The sequence below is a fragment of the Carassius gibelio genome, chromosome B15 (assembly GCF_023724105.1).
Source record: "Carassius gibelio isolate Cgi1373 ecotype wild population from Czech Republic chromosome B15, carGib1.2-hapl.c, whole genome shotgun sequence".
Classification (NCBI taxonomy): domain Eukaryota; kingdom Metazoa; phylum Chordata; class Actinopteri; order Cypriniformes; family Cyprinidae; genus Carassius; species Carassius gibelio.
In genome coordinates this window covers 18,775,094-18,797,900 of record NC_068410.1, presented here as the reverse complement: position 1 = coordinate 18,797,900, position 22,807 = coordinate 18,775,094, and the positions used below count along the sequence as shown (strand labels likewise).

General features: G+C 38.2%; 1 protein-coding gene across 1 annotated transcript; it reads right to left on the bottom strand.

The window, feature by feature from the left end:
* Positions 1–76: 76 nt before the first annotated feature.
* scn4ba (sodium channel, voltage-gated, type IV, beta a) lies at positions 77–21,837 on the bottom strand. Its single transcript, XM_052576264.1, has 5 exons — positions 21,227–21,837; positions 7,039–7,202; positions 6,701–6,920; positions 6,455–6,584; positions 77–5,317 (listed from the first exon to the last, which is right to left on the bottom strand). The coding sequence occupies exons 1-5, from the start codon at positions 21,312–21,314 to the stop codon at positions 5,224–5,226; spliced, it is 696 nt and encodes a 231-aa protein (XP_052432224.1). The 5' UTR covers positions 21,315–21,837; the 3' UTR covers positions 77–5,223.
* Positions 21,838–22,807: the final 970 nt, after the last annotated feature.

Genomic DNA, 22,807 nt, shown 5'->3' with positions numbered 1-22,807 from the left:
CTCCACAACCAGCGAAAAAATAAAAAAAAACACAACTAGTAATATTTTTTTTGCAAACCTTTATTCCGCATAGTGATATAGTCATTAGTTTATTAGTTTATTCTTTACAATCCAGAGAAATCTACTGAGATGCATAGTTATGACAAGGAAATGTGACAGATGTTGGTACAAAGGGAAGTTGTACATACATGTTTTTTAATGTTCTTTTTTATGTCTGTGTTTAAAGTGCTCAGTCAGAGCCAGTGATCACAAAACTAGTATTCAAATGCTGTCCATCCAGACTTTTTTTGCCTATTATTTTGCCGGTTCCTTTAGAAATGTACAGAAGAGGGAGTTCAAATGAAAGGAGCGTTCTCCTGGGTGCACTGATGGGAGGTACAGAAGGGCTTGTGTTTAAGTAGATTAGATAGTTGTATATTTAGGCTGTTGTCTCGGTTTACGTATAGGAATAAAATCTCTTAAATTTGTCTAGACTATGTGGTGGACAAATAACGCTTGTGCACACCCGCAAAATACAAACTTGAAAACTCTACATTTGTCCTTATATGATGGCTAGGTTTGGATTAGCATGCTAGCATACTACTAGTACTATTTTTGCAGTATGCAATATGTGATTTTAAGCATGTATGGAATTCCTGTTAAATTAGGTCACATGTTCGATCTATAGCATCTTTTGTTGTCGTTTAAATTAACAAAACAAATTGTGATATTACAATTATAAATGGATATTGGCAATTAAAATAAATCTGAAATAAAGTATAACTATATATTAAATGGAACACTTACTGTAGATGAAAAAAAAGTGAATTAAATTAACGCTGAAGTTCTAAAATTACTCAAATTTAATAACAAAAAAAGCAAAATGGAATTAATTTAAACAACTACTACTACCACTACAAAAAAAAAAAAAAAAAAACCTTACAATGTAATGGTAATGTTAAAATGTAATCTAAAATTAAAATGAAAACCAGGGTTGCCAGGTCTGCAAAACAAAACCAGCCCAATCAAGACTAGCTCAAAATGTGTTTCTTCCATTGTCAGACTTGGCAACAATGATGAAAACTAAACATATAAAATAAAAGCTAATTCAAAATTATAATAAATATAGTAACAGCACATGAATGGGGAAGTCATGGCCTAGTGGTTAGAGAGTTTGACTCCTAACGCTAAGGTTGAGGGTTTGAGTCTGAGTCTCGAGCCGGCAATACCACAACTGAGGTGTCTGATCTCCCTGGAATTATTTCTGCTAGATTTTAACATAACGTGAAGCATATTGCATACTGTTATACACATTATTTAAAAAAAAAGAGACAGTAATTAATATATACTGCCCATTATGTAGTAAGAAGTATACTTAGCCATTCCAAACGTAGCCAGTGTGACTGGAATCCTTGATTATTTAAAAATATTGGAAGTCTTAAAATCCACTAGAGGGAGACAGAGCGTCTTGGAATGTGTTGGAGCACACAGAAGTCGTCACACTCTCTTGGCTTGGCAGTGAGAGTGAGTCACCCAGGCAGTGAAATCCAGTTGTTTTGAAATCCATTATTTGTAAGTCTGCTTTACAAAAGGTCAATCTGTTCCTGAACGAGATCAGATTGGACAGAGCCAAACTCTCAACTGAATATAGTAGAAGGATTTTAAAAGAGTGCAAGTGGTTTTGGACATCCCACGTGAGTACAGTGGAACAAATTCTCACTGCAAAATAGAGAGGAAAAAATGTGCATGTAAAGCACATTTTATATTTCAGATCTAAAATTTTCTATCTACCAAGATCGAGCAGCCTGCCTGAAAATGCAGCTGTAGATATTTAACTTAAATTAGTATTTGTAACATGTGACATGACCCTAAAAGTGTAAAGAATTTAATAATATGTTGGCCGGTTTGAAAGATTTTTCTTTTTTTATGACAGAAATCAGAAATATCACTTAGGTTTCCTTGCTATAACCCTTCAGAGCCAGAGATAAATAGACTGATGTGTGCAGATTCATGGCTCAGTGCTGCAATATTAGGATACGGTTCATACTGCAACACTGCAGCTATGCAGTCTGGTTTCAGCGCAGACGCTCGCCTACCCAGACATTACTAATCGAGCCCAGAGTTGGCTGATCTGAGCCAACCAGTCCAGCAGACACAAGCAACAAGACCAATATATCTATGCGTCTATACAGCTACACAGTACACCAGTGGTTCTCAACTGGCTGCCAATACAGTGGAATGAAATATACTAAATGCATTATTTTATCAAAATACGATCATACAATAATTATGTGGCATTTTGGAAAATCTTAACCTCCTTATGCTAGTAAAACAGATTCCAAAATTTACAGGTAATCTGACTTTTGAAACCATCATAAAAACTGCTTTAAAATACTACATCTGGAGTTTCAATGCATCTATCTATTAGTAATTTCAATGCATGATGCAAAAAGCACTATGGTTTACACCACTTGGTGTAAAATGCAAAGCAAAACCAGTTGAGAACCACCTTACTGTTTCATTATCAATAAACATCTGATTCAAATGAGTGCAAAATATTTAGGGGGGAAATAAATACATAAGCAAAGCAGAACAGGAATTAGGTTAACATTACAGCTAAATAATAAAAATAGAAGCTCTAATAAAAGTTACATTTGCACCTTTTGCATACAACAGTCCATTCTCGAGAGCCTAGGCACTCATGTATATCCTTTTTTCTTTTCTTTTTTTTTTTGACATTTTCCTTTCTTTTTTTTACAGTATTGCTGATCTACGTAATCTCCTTGTTTATGTGATAGTTTCCTCAAATACACTAGCTGCAAATGACAAAAGGCAACAAGCTGTAAGAAGCATAACATGGTAAAACATTCTGCCATAAATTAATCAAAGAAGCAATGTGAACAGCTCGACAATGCTAACCACATTACTGTACAGTGCATCTTATTTCATACCGCTCTGTCAAAGAATCCCAAACAGTTGGGATTGCCGAAGCCCCTGATTTCTAAAAGAGAGTCAAGTGATTTGGAAGACTGCTAATATGTGCACATACAAGAGATATAGCCATTCAAAGAGACAAAATATTCCTGTTCCGCTATTCTTAATATATCACCACTGCAGCTGTTCAAGTACATAACTATAAATTCTTCATCATTCTTTGCTCTACATAAAGAATGAGCATTCAAAACACTTCTGCGTACATCTTTATGAATAAAGTGCCCAGAAACGACACCTCTGAACTCTGCCATAACTACAACCACTGCGTACATTCATCTTTGGGTTATGGCGGAAGACTAGTAGAGTTTCATTGCATTTCTTATTTTTTATTATTATTATTATTATTATTATTATTTAATTTATTTTTTTGCTGCGTATTCGCAAAGTGACATTCATCGCATGTTATAAATTTGTTGATACATTTATACTTAACCCATATATGGATATGAACGGGCATTGTGCATTTATGGGGTTCCCTATACAAAAGGAAAGAGGAAGACAAACGAAACAAGATGGACGCAACAGTAAATCATCCACCATTCCACTAGCAGTTCTGTTTTGGCACTTAAATCTTAAATAACTACTGAAGTATTTGGAAAGTTGCCTTTTTTTGATAAACAGAGTTAGCTTTACAGCTCCAGAACGTCTAAAAAAACTCAATCCCACAAGTATTTTCCACCATTTGTGTGTTTTCTTGAATAAGCATCAAACTACTCTGATATATGAGAAGTTTTGAGAGGTTTATGCTAATGCTAGTTACATGTGCACTGTAATTAGCCATAGAGAGGCATGTGAGGTATTACTATCTATTATAATTTGTCACAGAAGTAGTGTGTTTTTGTACGATGATATGAAAACATAAGTATTCGTTTTCAGATGCTAAATGTCAACATTAGCAGTTAGCAACAATATTGTGCCCGGTGAAGTTTGGATGTCACGATAAATTTTACCAGTTAACTACAGTGGCCCTACATGCCTGTATGTTGGATACATACAAGATGAACTGTGACGATGTATACGACAAGCACAGGTTGATCAGTCATGTAAGAAAAGACTGGAGAACACGATTCAGAGAAATGGATATATAGTACCCTAGATGTACTGTATAAAAGCGTTCACATGCATTAGGAAAAGTTATTGGTTATTGAAAGCAGCATCAGAAGATCATTCATTTTCTACAGGGAGTTGATTTCTGGGGATTGTCTTTATATTTTAATGTTTTTTTTTCTTTTTTTGTTGTTTTTTGTGTTTGTTTTTTTAATGTGAGCATTGTTTAATTAACTTATTTATATAGCATTTGAAGGCTCCCAGGAAGCATGTGGAGCTTGAAGCATTAACAGGCACCTGTGTTTTATCTAAAGCAGAAAAAAATGAAAAGAAATGAATAAACCGTGCTGGGCTGGATGCTGGATATACACACGCCTTATCTCTGTTAAGTCCTTTTATTTTCAGTTCCTTTTAAACAATGCTTTAGCCATGAAAAACACTCTACACAAACTTTTTTTTCTCACACAAGACGTCACAATGCATGTGTTGTAATATCAACATTGCCACAAGGGGTGCTATTGCGTAGAGTGTGTTTCTGCCCTTCAAGTGCACTTGCATCCTGTTCTTTATGACCTCAATATCACCTGTAAAATTAGTGGGAGTGGTTAATAATCAGACTTGGTTAGCTGCTTGAATTGGTGGTAAACATATTCCAATTTGTAGAGGCACCCTTGGTTTTTAATCTGTAAGTTGTTTAGTATTTTACAGAAAGGCGTTTCTGTGTCTGTTTTGTTACTGACTTGTTAGCTTGTGAGAGATTCCACCGCGGGATCATTTGGAATGCAGTGTGAGGACGTTGTAAAGTTGCACTGGAATTGTACCGCAAACATTTTATAATGTGGGTTTTGTGCTGTCGAGCATTGAAAGGATATGGCAGTTCATGAAAATGGCAGTGTGTGTGTGCTGTGTCTCACAGACAAGAACAGAATGCAAGCACACTGAAGTGTCTCCCATCATCTGCTCTCCGAATATCTTTTTATGCCTTTTCAGTCCAGCAAAGGGTGTGTGATCCAGCCTGCAGCACTTTGTATTTTTCCTCAAGCACAATCTAAAATATATATTTCCACATATTTATATGTAGCATTTTTTTTTTCTTTGAGATAAAGATAATAAAATGGTCCATTGTTATGACTTTCTTTCATATTGTTATGAATATGTATGCATGTATACATATGCTCATATATGTACACACACATGCTCTTTTCATGCCTTTGGTGTTGGTTTGCTGTCTGCTTTGGATCCCGGGAGGCCATTTTCTGTATTGTCATTCCCTGAAGAGCTCACAAGGCACTCTTTACTATAAGAAAAAGGAAAACAGACAGACATTGACAAATAAGAGTGGCCATGAAGAAAGAAAGAAAGAAAGAAAGAAAGAAAGAAAGAAAGAAAGAAAGAAAGAAAGAAAGAAAGAAAGAAAGAAAGAAAGAAAGAGAAAGAAAGAAAGAAAGAAAGAAACATATTTTAAAAAGATTATATTTTAACATTTTTAAAAATCCACCTAATGTCAATTTTATCACAAAAAAAAGAAAAAAAGAAAGAAAAAAGACATATGATGTGAACATTTAATATTGACTTTGAATTGATGTGAATATACACATTTTAATTATTATTTTAAAATCAAGGAAAATGTTGAATCTAATTCAGAAAATGATCTTCACAGTCGACATTCCAGAATTATCCATTCAAGTGTTTAAATATAGGTTAAGTTATAATGAATCAGACAGAATAATTAGGGAAATGTTGTCCTAAGAGGGATGACCCCTATAACCATTACCCAGAATGCCTTATTGTTGGCATTTACTCAAAATGACAGAATGATATTTATTGGCATTTGCTCTGGTGTCACAGGGGTTTTATAACTGTCAAAGTCACGAGACAAGCACTGGACCCTAGTGGGGAGCTCAGTTAGTGTGCAGCACTCATGCCACCATTTACAGAGAACAGAACGGTGGATGACTCTGCATATTTCTCCCTGTTGTGGCAAACCCCTGTCCATTATAATTGAAAATGTGCTATATATCTGTCTGTCGGTCGGTTTATAGTGTTGGGTCCGAGCCGACCTTGTCAATCTGAGTCAAGTCTTAGACTTTAACAAATCGAGCTTGAGTGGAAGACATTTTATATATTTTGTTTTCCTTCATTTTATGTTGTTACTTATGCTTTTAATCTTTCATGTTCACCAAGACCACCTGAGTACATCTGAAACCAAGTTTATTCATAATTGACCTATCGGTGAGATCTATCTATATGTCCGTCCGTCCATCTGTCCATCTATCATAATATCATGTGTCTAAGAGACCAATTATAGTATCTAGTAGCTAAGTATCTACCAAGCAACTAATTAGAAAACAAGGGTAAGATAGATTGGTTCATTTGTTTAAACTTTACCGTTTCATTACTGTAGAATTGTTTTATCAGGATAAAACTGACTTACTTCTTCTCCTGGACCTTGTTTAGAATGGCGAGGACTACAGCTTTCACTACCATGATGAGAATGATCAGACCTATAACTCCACCAAGCACGGACACAATGATGAGGGTCAGTGTGTTGTCCACCTCTCTCACTGTGAAGACAAACACACGTTGAGTTGATCTGGGTGGGTATAACACCAAACATAATGGGAAGAACAACAATATTATTAAAATGAGGCCCTTTGTAAAATAGAGAGTGGAGACTCACATTCGTCCACCACATAAAGAGTAAAAATGGCACTATGGTTGCGATCCTTCTCCTTGGGATTGCGGGCGAAGCAGATGTACTCTCCCTGGTCCTCGAAGGTGACGTTATGCAGTAAGATTGAGATGTTATTCTGTTTGCTGGAGCCGACAAACTCCACCCGCTCATGATAGATTTTCACATTAGGTTCTACTCCTTCTGCTGGGATGATGGCCTCACATAGCTGAGGTAAAAGATAGTGTCACTAGAGAGTATTTGAACAATTAATCCTCACCCTTTTTTTTTTTTTTTGCATGAACTGCATTAAATAAGTGCGCTTGAGAAACGGTTGGTTATCTCACCTTAATCAATGTCCCATTGTCTTTGAACTGCCAGTTGAAGTAAAGGTTTTTAATGCCAATGCAGCTGGCATAAGTGCAGGGTAAGAGCACTGAACTTCCATTCATCACTTCTATAAAGTGGACCTTTCCTGTATTTACCTCCAGTGCCTGAGCGTACCACACTCCTGAGACAAATGGAAGAGATAAACACAGATTATGAAGAACCTTTTTAACAATAAACAGTGATTGAAAGAGTATGGTTTGAAATATATATGTGTGTGTGTGTGCATTATATAGCAGTTTTTAATTGTATAATAATTAAATACTCAGTATTCACAATACAGTGAGCAAGCACTGGAATTAAAAAAATAAAATAATAAATAAATATATCACAGTTTCCACATAAATAATTTATCATAAAAGCACAATTGTATTCTATATAAGTAATAATAAGAAATGTTTTGTCGGCAGTGAATCAGCATTTTCAAATGATTTCTGAAGTATTATGTGGCACTGAGACTGGAGTAATGATGCTGAAAATTCAGCTTTGACATCACTGGAACAAATTACAACTAAAAACAATTTTACAGTTTAATAATATTTCTGACTATTTTAAACTTACTGTATTTCTGATCAGATAATTGCAGACACTGTGAGACTTTTTCAAAAATGAAAATAAATAAATAAATAAATAAAATAAAACGTGTATACAAACTTGTATATATGTATGTTATGTTTTTACATATTACAGTTTATATTGGTACTACTTTTACATGTAAGGTGTAAATCTAATTAAAAACTTGTAAAAATCCAACTTGTAACAGTGTTCGTCATTCTTTTAAAAACTGACAATTATCATAATCATTGTTTCAAAACATAAGGTATAGGTATAGGAGAGGGCTGGCAAGGATTTAACCCCCTGGCCCCTCTAATGCTGGATTCACACCAAACGCGAATAAAGTGTCAAATTTGCATCTAGTTTGCCGCTTGAACATTTTGAATGCATTCATGAGTTCACGTTTACATATAATTCGCTGAGGTATGGTATACGTATTTGGCATGCTGTCCGGGGAAGGGCTCTGAGCTCGGGAATGGCCTGAACCTAGAGTACTCCCCAAAAAGCAAATGGACAAGAGGACAGCCGCCAGATTAAGAAAGCCCCCCAAAAATGGCATTGAGTACTGGCGGGGCTGATTTTATTTTCTGAAAAGTCATCTCGTTGGCGGGCCGGAAGAGGCTACTTACTCCAGTGGGAGTGACATAAGCGTTGGAAGGGTAGGCCCTACCAGCTGCAGGTACTGGACTATGTGGTTAGAGGCACCCGCTCAGTAGGGCTCGAGCCGATGCTCAACAGGAGCTCACAGCGTTGGAAAGGTGAGTTCTGCCAACCGATAAGGAGGAGCAGCGTGGTTATATAGCCTGACCAGGAGGGCCCGAGCTGCCTCGACTGAAATAGGTCACGGTGTCTGTGTACGGGCCCTACTGGCTGATAAGCCCCTTCTATTCAGAGGGCGAAGGGCAAATGGCTGACCGAGAGGGCCCATGAAGCCTCAGACTGGAGATTAAGACTCAGGACGACAGATGTCTGCGTCCTCTCGGTTTGGCAGATAAAAAGTATTTTTGGGCTGACTGTCAAGGAGACTCTTGTGACATCCGACGGGAGGTTGATACTCACGGCATTGGAGGATGAGACTAGCTTGCGGGCAGCAAGTATGGAACCCAACCAGGAGAAATCTCGCCAACGTCTGACGGGAGCACACGCATCAAATGGGTAAGCCTCACCGGATGGGGAGAGGAAAAGAAAACCCATGCTGGGAGGCTCTCGCTGCATCCGATGGGGTATCAACTCAGAACATTGAATGGGTAAGCCTCACCAGGCGGGGGAAAAGATTTGAGGATAGCGGAGGGAGTTCAGACAGTATTTGACGGGAGGTTGAGACTCGTGGCATCGGATGGTTAATTCTCGCCTATTTTACTAAATAGGTCAACTCGGATGTCAGACACGGATTTGCATCAAATGCGTAAATGCACAAAAGCAACATTCACGCGTAACGCGCCAGACGCTCAATTTGCATCATTCGCGCAAACTAGATTTGCGAATGAGGTGAATTTGCATCTACAGCACCGCTCTAAACACCTCATTCGCACCACAAGACCTCCAGATGCGCGGAAATTCATCTTTACATTGACTTAACATTGAAATCATTCATGCCAAATGCTCTGTTCGCGTTTGGTGTGAACTCAGCATGATGAACCTGATGACGAGGTCATGCTTACCTAAAGACTTCCCATTCAAGGTACGCAGCAATAGCGGCAACCTGAAGAAGCAAAAAGGTCTACCTGAGAAGCTCAGAACCGTCTCCAAATCAGCTGGACCGTCAGGGGATGGAGTCGCCATTCTCCCTGGAGCATTCCAACTCCATACCAAGAAAAGAGATCCTCTGCATTGGTGAGAGTTTGCTCTTTTTCCAGTTGCCTTGAAGGCCCAACAGGCTCAGATGCCAGAGCACCAAGTCCCTGTGCTCGCACAACTGATCCCGAGATTTTGCTAGTATCAGCCAATCGTCCAGATATTTGAGAATGCGAACACCCTGCTCTCTGAGGGGAACAAGAGCCACCTCCATGAATTTCCTGAAGGGCAGGACCTTGTACTGATATGCCCATCCTTTGAACACAAACTGCAGAAAAGGTCTGTAGCGCGGAAGGATGGATACATAATAGTAAGCGTCCTTCAGGTCGATCACTGCAAACACCAATATTGAAATGCCCGACAACCAACATCCGAAAAATGTGTTTATGCATCAACATCTTGAAAGGTAGCCAATAAAGGACCGTATTCAAAACTCGCAGATCCAAGATTGGTCGTAACCCACAGCCTATCTTTGGTACAATGAAGTAAGGGCTGTAAAACCCCGTCCTCGTATTGACTGGAGGATTCGGATCTATCTGGGCAGCCGAGAAGTGCTGGGCAAAGTTCTCGACTGCATCGCCGAATAGGCTGGTCTGGGACACAGGGGCATTGAGAAACCGGACCTGTCTAGTGTCCCTCATGTCTGACAGACACAGCCAAAGATGGCACTCCTGGACCACTAACGTGGACATTGCACGACCCAGTGAACTTGTGGTGACCTTCGTCGCTCAGAGCACGAGGTCAGTGGCGGTTCGGAGCTCTTTCAGAACTGCTGGATTGTGACCACCCTCGTGCAGGTCCTTCAGTGCCTGAGCCTGGTGCACCTGCAATAACACCATGCTTCACTGCAAGCTGCATAGGCACCGCCATTTAGACCAGATGAATGCCTACAGGCCTACAGGCCAGGGAAGGCAGTACTGACTCTCCATGCCAGGAGGAGGCCGACTTAGGACACAATTGCATTGCTACGACGCACACCACCGGCAGGATCGCCAAATACCATCGAGGGTGGTGAGGGAGGGGGAGCTCACCGGCTGGTTTCTGGCAGTAAAAGGTGCCTTCCAGGACTTGGTAAGCTCATCATGCACTTCCGGGAAGAAAGGCACTGAGAACCAGTACTGGCTGCCCCGAGAATCCAATCATGGATCAGATGTGCAAGAGGAGTGATGGTCCCCAGAGGGTTGGTTCCCTGCGAGGTTTGCAACTACTATCATACTCAAACCACCCGCGCTACTGCCGGAAGTGGTTCTCGTCTGTCGGCCGCCAGAACGAGCCCCAGATCACAGCAGAGGCAATGGGATTTGCCCCACTGAAGGTAGCAGAACCTGGTTTACAGCTACGAGATGGTCATATTCCCGTATTGGGAACACGACTTATTCACGAAGGCCCCCTCAGCGTGCTCAATGCCCAGACATGTGAGGTAGTGATCGTGACCATCACCCGTTGCCAGGTAACGACCGCACCCAGAAATGCATGGGTGAAATGGCATCCTTATAAGGATGATCCATCGTCTTTACAAAGACGCACCTGTGAAACTCTTTTACAGAAATTTGCTCTTTAGGAAATGCTCTTTTAGTGCTGAGGCGCACATGGGGGTTGGTCGCTTGTAAAACGACAGGGGGTAGTTAAGCCTAGAGTGCGCAACCAACTTGACACGGTAACGACCACAGCTGAAGTGCCGTCTCGCCAACATACGAAGCTTCCCAGAGCGTGCTGAACACGTAGTTTACAGCAGACATAGTTGTGTAGAACGATACTAATGTTCGGCTCTGAAGCGAAAAGCTGGTATGCATTGCATAGCATGTTAGGGATTCTTGTTAGGGAACTCATGTCCAAAATTATACCCTGCAAGAGCGGGAAAATTTGGACCACGTGCTTGATAAGATAATATATGATTTATGATACCCTAAGCAAATACAATATCTAATTGGTCAAAACAACATTTGAGGTGTGGCCAAGAGGCCAGTTTAAATACTCAGGACACCATCAAATTCAGCTTTTAGCTTTTAGCTTGCATTTCGCTTTTGCTATCTGTCATGCCAGCTTTTAGTGTTTGCTTTTCAGCTGCTGCTTTTAGTCGTGACTTTTAGCATTCTTTGAGCGCGGTTCAAGCATGCTTCAGCATGCACGCCTGCTGCTACTTAGCCACGATGAGAAGAAACACCACCTAGTCTCGTCAAACTTTACTTCTATTCTTTTACTTCAGTTTCTTTTCTTTTCCGTTGAGAGTTTCTTGTTCTGAGTTAAGTTTTGTAATGCTGTGTTTCCGAGTCTGACCTCGAGTGCCAGTTCAACTTCAACCAGTCCACAACCCCGCATCATCAGCCAACGCCCAACCACGGGTTTACCATGACGTCACTTCAATGACTACTGAACTTCCAGCCAATCAGCAACGTCGGGAAACCCCCTTTCAAAGGCAACAAAGGTAAACACCTTTACACAGGCAACACAAGTAACTATCTCCAGACTCTGATCTGTACTGGTGTATCTGATATAATTTTAACCTTACTGAGAAACTCAATGCGAGGGTTAATTAAGTGATCGATGGCTGTTCATGTCTATGCAATTCCACACATTGCTGTAAACTTGGGATTCCACATTTTCATTCTCTTAGACTCATTATTCCCTAACTTTCTATCTTCCTGCAACTTGTGTGAATGTGTGCGTTTATGTGTTAGATTAGTTTATATGTCTTAGATTTATCTAATAAAGCATTATTCATATTGAAAGGAGAAGTATCTTGTGTTTTCTGCTTACAAGTTGATGTCTTAAACTGCCGATCTTGGTACTGTGCTAATTAATAGTGTTTTCATTATACTTTGGGTATTAATATCCAGTGCAGATTTGATGTTAAGTGGCTCGTTCAATGAATCGCTGGCCGTCTCAGTGATCAGCCGTGAAACAGTGATTCTGTTCAAGTTCCCTTTAAAATCTTAAATGATTCCCTTTGAGCTAAATTGAACGGTTTCCCGTACAATTGCATTCTCAAAATATGACAAAAAGAGCCATTCAGTATGACATTTATATTTGTTTTCTATCCCCAGCTCTGGTATTTGTAGCATGTGTCTGAGAGCCATTGCAGGAAGGACTATTTATAAATAAATCCATCTCAGTATTTAATTTAGTGTTTTCACTATACAGATTTGATGTTAAGTGGCTTGTTCAATGAATCGTTGGCCGTCTCAGTGATCAGCCATGAAATGGTGATTCTGTTCAAGTTCCCTTTAAAATCTTAAATTATTCCCTTTGAGCTAACAATTCCCTTACAATTGCATTCTCAAAATATGACATAAAGAGCCATTCAGTATGACATTTAGAGTTGTTTTCTGACCCCAGTTCTGGAATTTGTAGCATGTGTCTGAGAGCTATTGCGGGAAGGCCTATTTATAAATCCATCCATCTCAGTATTTAATTTCAGTGCATACAGCAAGATGTTCTGTGGTGTTCTTGCTTTTTTGTAAGTATAGTTTGCTTGAAATTACTGCAGTTTTAGGTGGTGCGACAATTTCTCTAAAATGTTTCTTCTCCTGTAATTATGTATAGAAGTTTTGAGACGTAGTCAAACTTAAGGCAAGCAGTTTAGATCAAATCGCCGAGTGAACGAGTGAATCTTTCGTTCGTTATCTGGCTCTGCTCTGTGTTCATCTTCAGTTCTCTCTTCACAGCACTTCAGTCAGTGTACTGTTTTGTAAATTAATTACCCTGTGATATTGGTTTATTTGACCTCAGAGGGAGTGTCAGCCACGTTAAAAAGACAACAGTTTAAGTCATTTGTGGATTAATGCTTATCGGAGACGTGAACCATTTCAAATGATTCAGTTCGATTCGGTGAACTGGTTCAAGAAGATCTGGTTACATCGAGTGATTCGTTCACGAACCGGACATCACTACACTGCAGTGAATGCGCTCACAACAGACCCGGAAGAGAAGACAATCCTGAATAAAGTCGTAGTTTATGTTATTTTTGGACCAAAATGTATTTTAGATGCTTCAAAAAATTCCAGCTGACCCTCTGATGTCACATGGACTACTTTGATGATGTTTTTTTATTACCTTTCTGGACATGGACAATATACCGTACATACATTTTCAAAGATTTTCAACCAACATCATTCAAGGGTTAAAATATTTTGCTCTCAAGCAAAATTCCTGATTGCATGTATTTCTATAGTTAAATGGCTGGGTTGCACCTTTGAAATTCCCCAAACAAAGGTAATCTTGCTGTGCATTGTTAGTATGATGTTAGATCAACATAATTAACACAACATTAATCATTAGGCCTTCTATTATTATTAGTGCAGCAAATGTGAAATTGAGAAAATACTTTCTTCTGTTTTGGCACCTATTACAAGAAAGTGATTCTGAAAAATTCAGCTCTGAGAAAGAGCAGAAGAAAGAGAAACGCAAACGTCTGTTTCTCTGCCACCCAGCAAATAATTTTATTGCTTTTCATCACTCTGTTATAGAAAACAATTCATGACTTAACAGCCCAGTGGTTTTGGTAATTAATCTAACCAAAGCAATCGTGGAACAAGTGCTGAACAAGACGTCTTAATGCTGTGGATAGCATACCTTCAGCCATGTGGATCAACTCACATGCATGCCTCAACAAAACTCTACCCACTCATTGGTGAGGAAGCAGATTAGATGTTATTATTGCTAAACACCATCACAAGAATGCAATGCTAATTTGGGGAAAGTCTGCATATTTAATTTCATCCCTCTAGCAGAATTAATAAGAACACCAGTGATAGAAACCTCACGGAAAGACATTATGACTGAATATGTGGATTACTTTTGTGTGTGTGAATTGATTTTTTTTTTTTTTTATGTTAAAAGTTAATGTTTAAAGCAGGAGACGATTTAGCTGCAGCATGCGCTTGTAAGAAACTGAATATTATCGTGTCTTGATTTTTGCATGCTAATACAATGCAACTGTATTGTTCTCTTTATGGTTATCATGCTAGGTGTGAACAGGCATTATGTGCCAGCTCATTTTAATCGATCACAAATTCTGCCGATTCATTTTTATTGTAAAAAAAAAAAAAGAAAAAAAAAAAAAGATTCTGAATACTGAATTGTTGGATTTTGTTCAATAATCGAGTGTTAAAAAATTTATTAATTAATTGTAATAATGTAAAGAAGCATAACATATTTGAAACTATGTAAATTCAGTATTTCTCTCCTTTGACTTCTGACAGGGTGAGTTTGGGTGGTGACAGAAGGTGGAGGGAGATGTAGATGCTCTTTGACTGTGGAGCAGATTTCTAAGTTGTCTAGGTTGATAAAAACTCAAATGCTTCTATTCAAGAGAAGCATTACAGAAAACACAGTGTCTTTTCATAAAATACCAAATAATGCATCTTAAATGCCAATTAATACAACTTATTTTAATGCAGTGATATCTGCCATCTGACCAGCCTCTCCCTTTAGTTGCAAAGCTGGATGTCAGTAAATAATTCATCATCTCAACTCAAACCTCTTTCTTGCTGAGGGGACTGTTTCAGCATGAGTTCACTTCTACCTTCCGGTGAGGTCAGCACGTGGGAAACAATCTGATTTATCATTTCGTTTTTCATGCTAAGTCTTTAAACTGTCTGGATTTCTGAGCGGTGGTTTTCCTCCACCTGCATCCACGTGAAAACACCCAACTTTCCCCAAAGCCATTGCATTCTCTTTTCCTCCCCTGGCCAACTTTCTTTCTAACTCACTCCTTTCACTGTTTTTCTTGATCCCTCTCTTCATATCCATCCTCTTTTATTTCATGCTTTTTCTGCACTATACAATTCCTGTCTACCTATCTTATATTATATTATGTCTAATGAGATGATATTATTTTGGTGCTTTTATTTTATCTACTTATCTATATAATCAAGATATTATGAAAGTGTAAGTGTAAATACATGTTCCTGATATACGTTTTTGCAGTCTTGCAATCATCTACACTTTGGCAGGGGCCATTACCATTGCTGCTGGTCTTTCTTGTTTCTAGAATACTTCCACACTCGTTCTCCATCCCTTTTTCTCTCTGTAACTCCATTCAGCCCATTTGTTTCCATTGGCCCTAATTCCCCCTGAGACTCTGAGTGCAGTCTACAGGAGAGGGAGGAGCTATGGCTTACAGTAATGTGTCAGCCTTTTCTTGTTTAATGTACTGACTGCAGCATTGCGCTGAGATGGGAGCTCATCATTTTGATCATTTTACCACAAGCCACTTTGTCAAGTCTTTTCCATATTAACTGATGGATGACTTGCAAACAGATGGTCCAGTTTGTTCAAAGTTTTTTGACTGGATGGGGGGGGGGGGGGGTCCGTTAGCCATGTAGATTCCATTGGGAAAGACAACTGACAAATGAGATGTCTTATCTAAATAAATTGTTCTAGATTCTTTTTCTACTTCCAAGATTGCTCTCCTGATCTCACATGTGTCACACTAGAATTCTAGTGTCTCAAACTGTGCTCAGGTTTGCCGAATGATAAACTCTGAAATCAGAGATTTCAATAAAACACTTTTTGAAAAACATTTAGTGTCATGTCCAGGATGGAATTATCTTGAAGCATCAAAGTTTTAGTTTGTACTACTACATTTGTAGAAGTTATGTAATAATTGTATTTCAACAATGGACTTACTCATTTGTTCTTTATAAGCTAAATCTAAATAAGAACTTTGTTTTCTGAGCAATGAAAGAGCAACCTGTGGGTTGAGACTTATTTTACGTAAATCAAACTGAAACTATTCAAATCAGTTTCTGTTCATTTTAAATAAAGCCAAAGTAAAATATAAATATTGGATACGAATAAATAAATAAATGAGAAATTTTGTCATGGCAACTAACTGAAATAAATGAATAAATAAAAACAATTATATGTATTTTTTTTAATGAAAATATTTGTGAACAAAAAAAAAAAAATATAACCTTAAATTGTAATATCTTAATTTAATTTTAATTAAATATATATAACAACCACAAAAAACAACATCAAAGTACTAAAATTGTATATTAATAATACTAAAACAGCAGTGGTTCATATATAATAAAAAAAAAATAAAATAAAAACTTATTATGCATTATGGAATTTGAAATGTAAAGCTTAAAATAGAATGACTTTATTGTGTTCGATCTGATTCACATAATATTAATCAGAACTTCCCCTTAAATCTGCACCCACTATTCCACTGAGTATCACTCCAGAGAACAAAACTAATTAAAGCAAACAACCCCCCTTCTCCTATCACTCTGGCCCTCTTAAGCATCTTTCTCTTTCCCTTATTCAGGACATCAATTTTCAGCCAGCTATCATATCTCATTATCTCTATCCCTGATAAGACATTCCCTTGACTATATGTTAAAGTTCCTCATTGCAGTGTCAGAGAATGCCAAATAATAAAGCAAATAATGTACCAGTTGTGAGTAGATTTTGTGCCATTTTATCTTATATGTGTTATATTAGTGAGCTATGCTACTATGGAGATGCCAAAAGGTCAAATGTACGGTGCCCGTAAAATGACTTATTCGGTTTACTTAGTTTTGTCGTGGCCACAAAATAATAACTCCTGGAAACATGATGATATATAGTGGCCACGAAATATTAATTTGTGGGAACGTCATATTAACTTGTGGGAATGTCATGTGTCGTGGCCACAAGATCATTTTGTCTTTGCAACGACATCCTTATGTACAATATCCATTTCTCGTGGCCACGACTTCTGATGTTGAGGCAACGACTTGTTTTTCTTGTGGCCACGAGTTTAATGTGTAAACAAACCTGCGTGACCATAGCAACCCGGGATTATCAGAGATGGATTCATTAGTAATTATTATATTATTTTTACATACACAATTTATACATTTACATTATGACATTTTATGTTAATGTCGAGCATTAACAGTACGCTATTATTAGTATTCAGAATATTAAATAAAGAGATCGAAAAAAAAGAATATAAACAACAACAAATAAAATCCAATAATAATAGGCTAATAATAATAATAATAATAATAATGTACACATATTACGGGGAAAGACTATCAGTTAATGAACTTACAAAACTATAGGATAGATAAAAGAAAGTTTTTATATTTTATTATGCACTTTATGTAATATTTATTTATGATAAACAAAAAAAAAAAAATCAGAAAAACATGTCGTTCCCTCACCATTAGAAGTCATGGCCACGAGAAATGGATGTTGTTCCCTCAACATAGCATCTCGAGGCCACGACATAAGGATGCCATTACCTCGACAAAATGATCTCTAAGTGAACGTCATATGAAATAATATGACGTTCCCACGAGTTAATAGGACGTTCCCACAAATTAATATATCGTGGCCATGACATATTATCACGTTCCCACGAGTTATGTCATGGCCATGACAAAAACTAAGCAAACCGAACAAGTCACCCTACGGGCACCGTACAAATGTGTTATATCTTGAAAAAATATATATTTTGACAAATGAATTATTACAGACTGATTCTATAAAGTTCATTTAAAATAAATGTCTAAGTGTTTGTTTACAATTGATAGTGATCCTTTTACTGAAAGCCAGATTGATATGTGTATGCTGTTGATTTATTTAAATAGTGTGATACTTCAACAATATACATTTTTAAAATCAGTCATAAGATACCAAACATCACGTCAATTTAATTTATGAAAGTACTTAAGTTGTATGAAATGAAATGAAGAACAACAAACCACTAATGAATGAAACAATCACTTTTTGAAAATATCACTGGATATTGTATATGCAGTATTTATATAAAATGCTGGTATTACAATATTAATTATTATTGTTTAATTATTAATTATTATTACAATTATTATTAATTAACCGATTACCACTTTTTATCCTAATAAATATTAGACTTACTAAGGTTATTTTTTTTATTTTTTTATAGTATACATAAACTCTTGATGGTTTTACCCAGCCTTTTGTATAAAATGCATTGCAAAAAGAAAAGAAGAAGAAGTATTTATATTTATAAATGTATAGATTTCTTGCATTTACAGATTTCAATACCTCACCTTCCACCCCTGGGAGGTAATAAATACCCATAATACATAACCACAAACACTCATTTGCAGTGGTATGAGGTTCATATTGCTACTTAACAGGTCAAACGGGGAGTGAAGGGAAAAAGAAAGAGAAGTTGAGTGAAAGAAAGAGAGAGGAGAGTGATGTGTAACTACGTACAGTATATCTACTCTGTGTAACAGGACTCCATGTTCAGCCTGTGACATCAGCATATCATAAACATACTTTAGAGCCTTTGGATCTTACTGCTGGATTAAACCAAAGTCCCTTTAAGGACAGTCAGTCCACTTGCTGGCCAGAGGGCTGCTATTTTGGAATCATGCATGTACAGCTGGGTCATTCTCGATGGAGAAACTGTACAAATAATATGCACGATTGTTTAACAAACCTATTCACACAGTATTAGTATTGTAAGCATGGCATGATTTAGCTGGTTACCCTTGGCAGTTAACCACTGCTGGTAGATCCTGCATTATCATTTTTTTAATAACAATAATAAAAAAATTAAAAGTTCCTTCATAGACAAGCATTTAAAAGTAAACCCTGTAAAAATGCAATATGTATAGTATGAAGTATAGTAAAAATTGCCTTTAATCTCAAATGGCTTTATGCTACTTTAAAAAGAACTGACTGCCACTAATAAAGTGATTATGTTCAGGACGTCATTATACCGTAAAGTAAGCCCTTTAGATCTGTGCTTACATACTGAATTTTAATACATACAAATTCCCAATAAAGCTGTTTCCATGAGTATAAAATAGCATCACAATTCTGATTTATAACCACTACATTGCCTGACTTGTTTTCATCTCATGCATTTATGAATTTCACAGCACACCCTATGTATTATATTCTCTTCCAAGGAAAGAAACTAAGGCTTGTCAAGACAATTGCTAGAGTGGTTATGTGCTTTTTGAAAAAGATATTAAAAGGGGTATGAAAAAGCTGTTGTGAAGTTGGTAACACTGACAACTATGCACATATAAATAAGATATTTCCTCACAATCAGGTGGGTCCTATACTGTCAAGTTGCTAATTTTCAGAGATGATAAAGGTTCTGTCGAGGGGTCCAGGCGTGAGCTCCTAATCATGTTTGTCCTAATCACTCTAAGGTGTTAGGGACTAGTGACGGTAGAGGAGATACCACAACTGCTCTTCACATGCTCTGCATGCCATGCCATTACACACGTGTGCTCTTGGACTATTTTTAGAGCCCTTTTTTTATCAGATTGCGCAGGATAAACTATATTGACATTAAGTTTTATTCAAAATATTAGTAAATAAAAGTAATGTCCATTTGGTACTATTAGGACGCTGTATTGTTTGGTACCAGAACTGTTAAGAGCCATTTAACTTCTCTGTCTTTCAAGATCTCCCAGGCTTCTGACAAGCGAGTACATTTGCTTTTTTCACAGCACTGATGGAGTATCAATTCTTTGGTTTCAAAATAATTCTATAGACTTTTAAATGACTGAATGACTTTTTTTTTTTTTTTTTTGGCACGGACGCAGACAGATCTGATGAACTCTGATAATATACGAATGAGGGTTGTTTATATTGCAATTAACCTCACATTCCATCAATTGCAGGCACAGCGAAAGGAAAAATTGTAATCAAACCACCAGCAAAACTGTGTCGTATGTCAGAATGATGGTTCGCCCCTAAGTGGTGCACCTTTCTCATAACCTGACGGATGTGCCGCGAACATATAGCAATATATCATACCTCTCCGAGTCTACTGGGAACTCTGCAGAGGATGCATATTAACCATCTGAGTTCATGCTATAAAGGAGAGAGTGAAAATGACCTAGTTTAACGGCCTCTAATTCACCTTCACAAGCAGTAAAGAGAATCGGGAGGGGGGCTTGCTTGGAAGAACCGGGCCCACCTGCTCAAAAAGAATTAATGTAATTCAGTGGCGAAATTCAGTGAACTCAGCATACTGTTGTGCAGTGTGATTCAAGACTCGCACAGCACAATACATCATAAAGATGCTCTAAAGCAGAAACCCACACGTCCCAAAAACATCCTGCAGCTGGGGTAAAATGAATGCCTTTTACAGCAAGATCATCAGATTTTAATGTAAAAAGTATGTAAAAATGGAGACCGTATTTCATGGATGAGACAAAATGTTCACGATTTGTGTAAAAGTTCAAGAGTCTGTCATTAAAAAAAAAACCTTATCAATTGAACGCTAATATGAACATTGGGGAAGATGTGTTCCCCTTTAAACTTGGCTTGGCTACGAACCAGTACACTGGACATGGCTTGAAGCACAATTGAGAAGAAAAGGCAAAGTCACCAGAGTATTTCAGTCACTTAGTGAGATGGATTTACTGCTTTGGAGGTGAAGATGTTAAGTACGATCTTTGATAGACCTTATGATTCCCATCAATATCAACTAATTTAAACCATCTGATGTCAACATGATCATGCCTCCTTGATATGTACTGTACCGTGTATTGATACAGTACTTTAAATTATTTTTTCACCCTCTATCCCTTTAGTTTCACCAGAGTTAAGAGAAGGAACCTAATCCTCCCAGAAGATATCCTCTCGAGAGATAAAAACCTGAGATCTTTCAACAAACAGCAACAAGTATATAACTCAGCTTGTTTGGTCCTATCGACTTGTGCGAGCCATGCGAAAACTGCAGCATTTTGGCAGTTACCCCACTAGGCAAGCATAGGATGGTGGGCTCAGGAGTAAACAGATAGAGAGGGGGACAATGTAGGGGAATGATTGCAAGAGACTTACCAATCAGAAGTGTGACGACCAGACCGGCGTGCACTACATCACCGGACCGCGCACACCTGTGCAGGAATGATCTTCTGTGTTGCTCCATGTCAGACCGTCTGCCCAGTCTGTCCCTGGTCAAGTCTTCTGCCGTATGTCTTGAGTGGGATACTGCAGGTCTGAGGGGTCACAAGGGACCCGACACGAAATTAGACTTTCAGCTGGGGAAGTCTTGCAGCGTACCTCCTTGTCCTCGGTCCTCCTTTGCAGTATGTCCCGGTGAGGGAGGGAGGGAGGGGTAACTAGAGAGCGAGAAATACGGAAGCAGCAGCTGATCCGTTGCTTGATCTTCAGATCAGTGGCTTTCAGTTGCCGGCAGTGTCTCGCTGATACTCTGTCTGATACTCTGTCTGACTCAGCGTGGTTGTAGACGCAGGAAACGATGCATTCATTTCGCGGCAGCTGTAGCGCAGAGCTCCACTTTCAGCCTTGGGTCTTTCCCATGAATAGGTACCGCATGCTGGGATGAGTGACCAGAGCAGGGGTGGAGGGGGGCGGTGTGTGTCTCTAGCCGGCGCAGGAAAGAATGAGCCACTGCAGAGGCACGGGACGAGTGAGAGGGAAAGAGAGAGAGACGGAGAGAAATAAGGGAGGGCAGGAGAGTGTGTGAGGTGGGGATGGGTGTGTGTTGTGGGAGTGGGAGTGGGGGTATAGGGGGTATCTTTTAGACTAATCACATCTGTGGAGATCATAAAACCGTCAGTGTGTCCCGTTATAGCCCGAGCGTGTGAGCATGGGATTCTTTATTCCTGCCCCTATCTGTTTCAGTATGGGTGTATTATTGTGCGACTTCAGTTCAGTCAGTTCTATTATTGTTATGTTGCATTTACTGCTGCCTTCTGTGTTTTATCTTCCCTACTTTTCTGTTCTAAGTTTGTTGCAATGCCCGCAAAAAATATTTTATTGCTCAGAGGTTGCCTCTTTCACATCTCGGGAGCAAGGTCAGAAATTAAACGACGTGTGGCAAAAACTGCACTAAATGTGACAGAACATGTCCCAGATTTGTAAAATGTGGGGTCCAAGATGTCCCTGTAATAAACGCCCTTTTATTTATCTGTTGTAGAATTTGATATAGTTCCGTTTTCATTCTCAAGTTGTATTTTAAGCCTGTCTTGTTGTACGTGAAGAGCAGGAGTGTCATATTTTCCAACGAATAGAAGTAACAATAAAATAAAATAAAATAAAATAAAATAAAATAAAATAAAATAAAATAAAATAAAATAAAATAATGGTTGGGTTAAATGTTTAAATGGTTAAAATAAAAAAATAAATAAAATAAAATAAAAAATATCCGTCGACCTAGGGCATGTAGACAAGATATATTCCTGAGATTGCTTTGTATTCTCTAGTTAGTGCACTATGTGGCATGCTCATTACATAGGGAATAGTGATTGATTGAATAAGTGAGCAATTTAGGCCAGTAGCAGTGTCAGTGGGGGGGTCCAGGGGGAAGAATTGTTCCTTTTGTTAAAAAGGTTAATATCTGACAATTCTCAGGAGTTTTTCCCGCTGAAGCTGCTCCTAAAATTCCATCAGAGAAAT

Excerpts from the sequence above, each read along its gene's own strand:
- scn4ba (XM_052576264.1), bottom strand. The coding sequence starts at position 21,314 with ATGGAGCAACACAGAAGATCATTCCTGCACAGGTGTGCGCGGTCCGGT. Across the intron at positions 6,921-7,038 it reads ACAATGGGACATTGATTAAG|CTATGTGAGGCCATCATCCC; the intron begins GTGAGATAACCA and ends CTTTTACCTCAG. Across the intron at positions 5,318-6,454 it reads AACAAGGTCCAGGAGAAGAA|TAAAGAGTGCCTTGTGAGCT; the intron begins GTAAGTCAGTTT and ends TTTTTCTTATAG.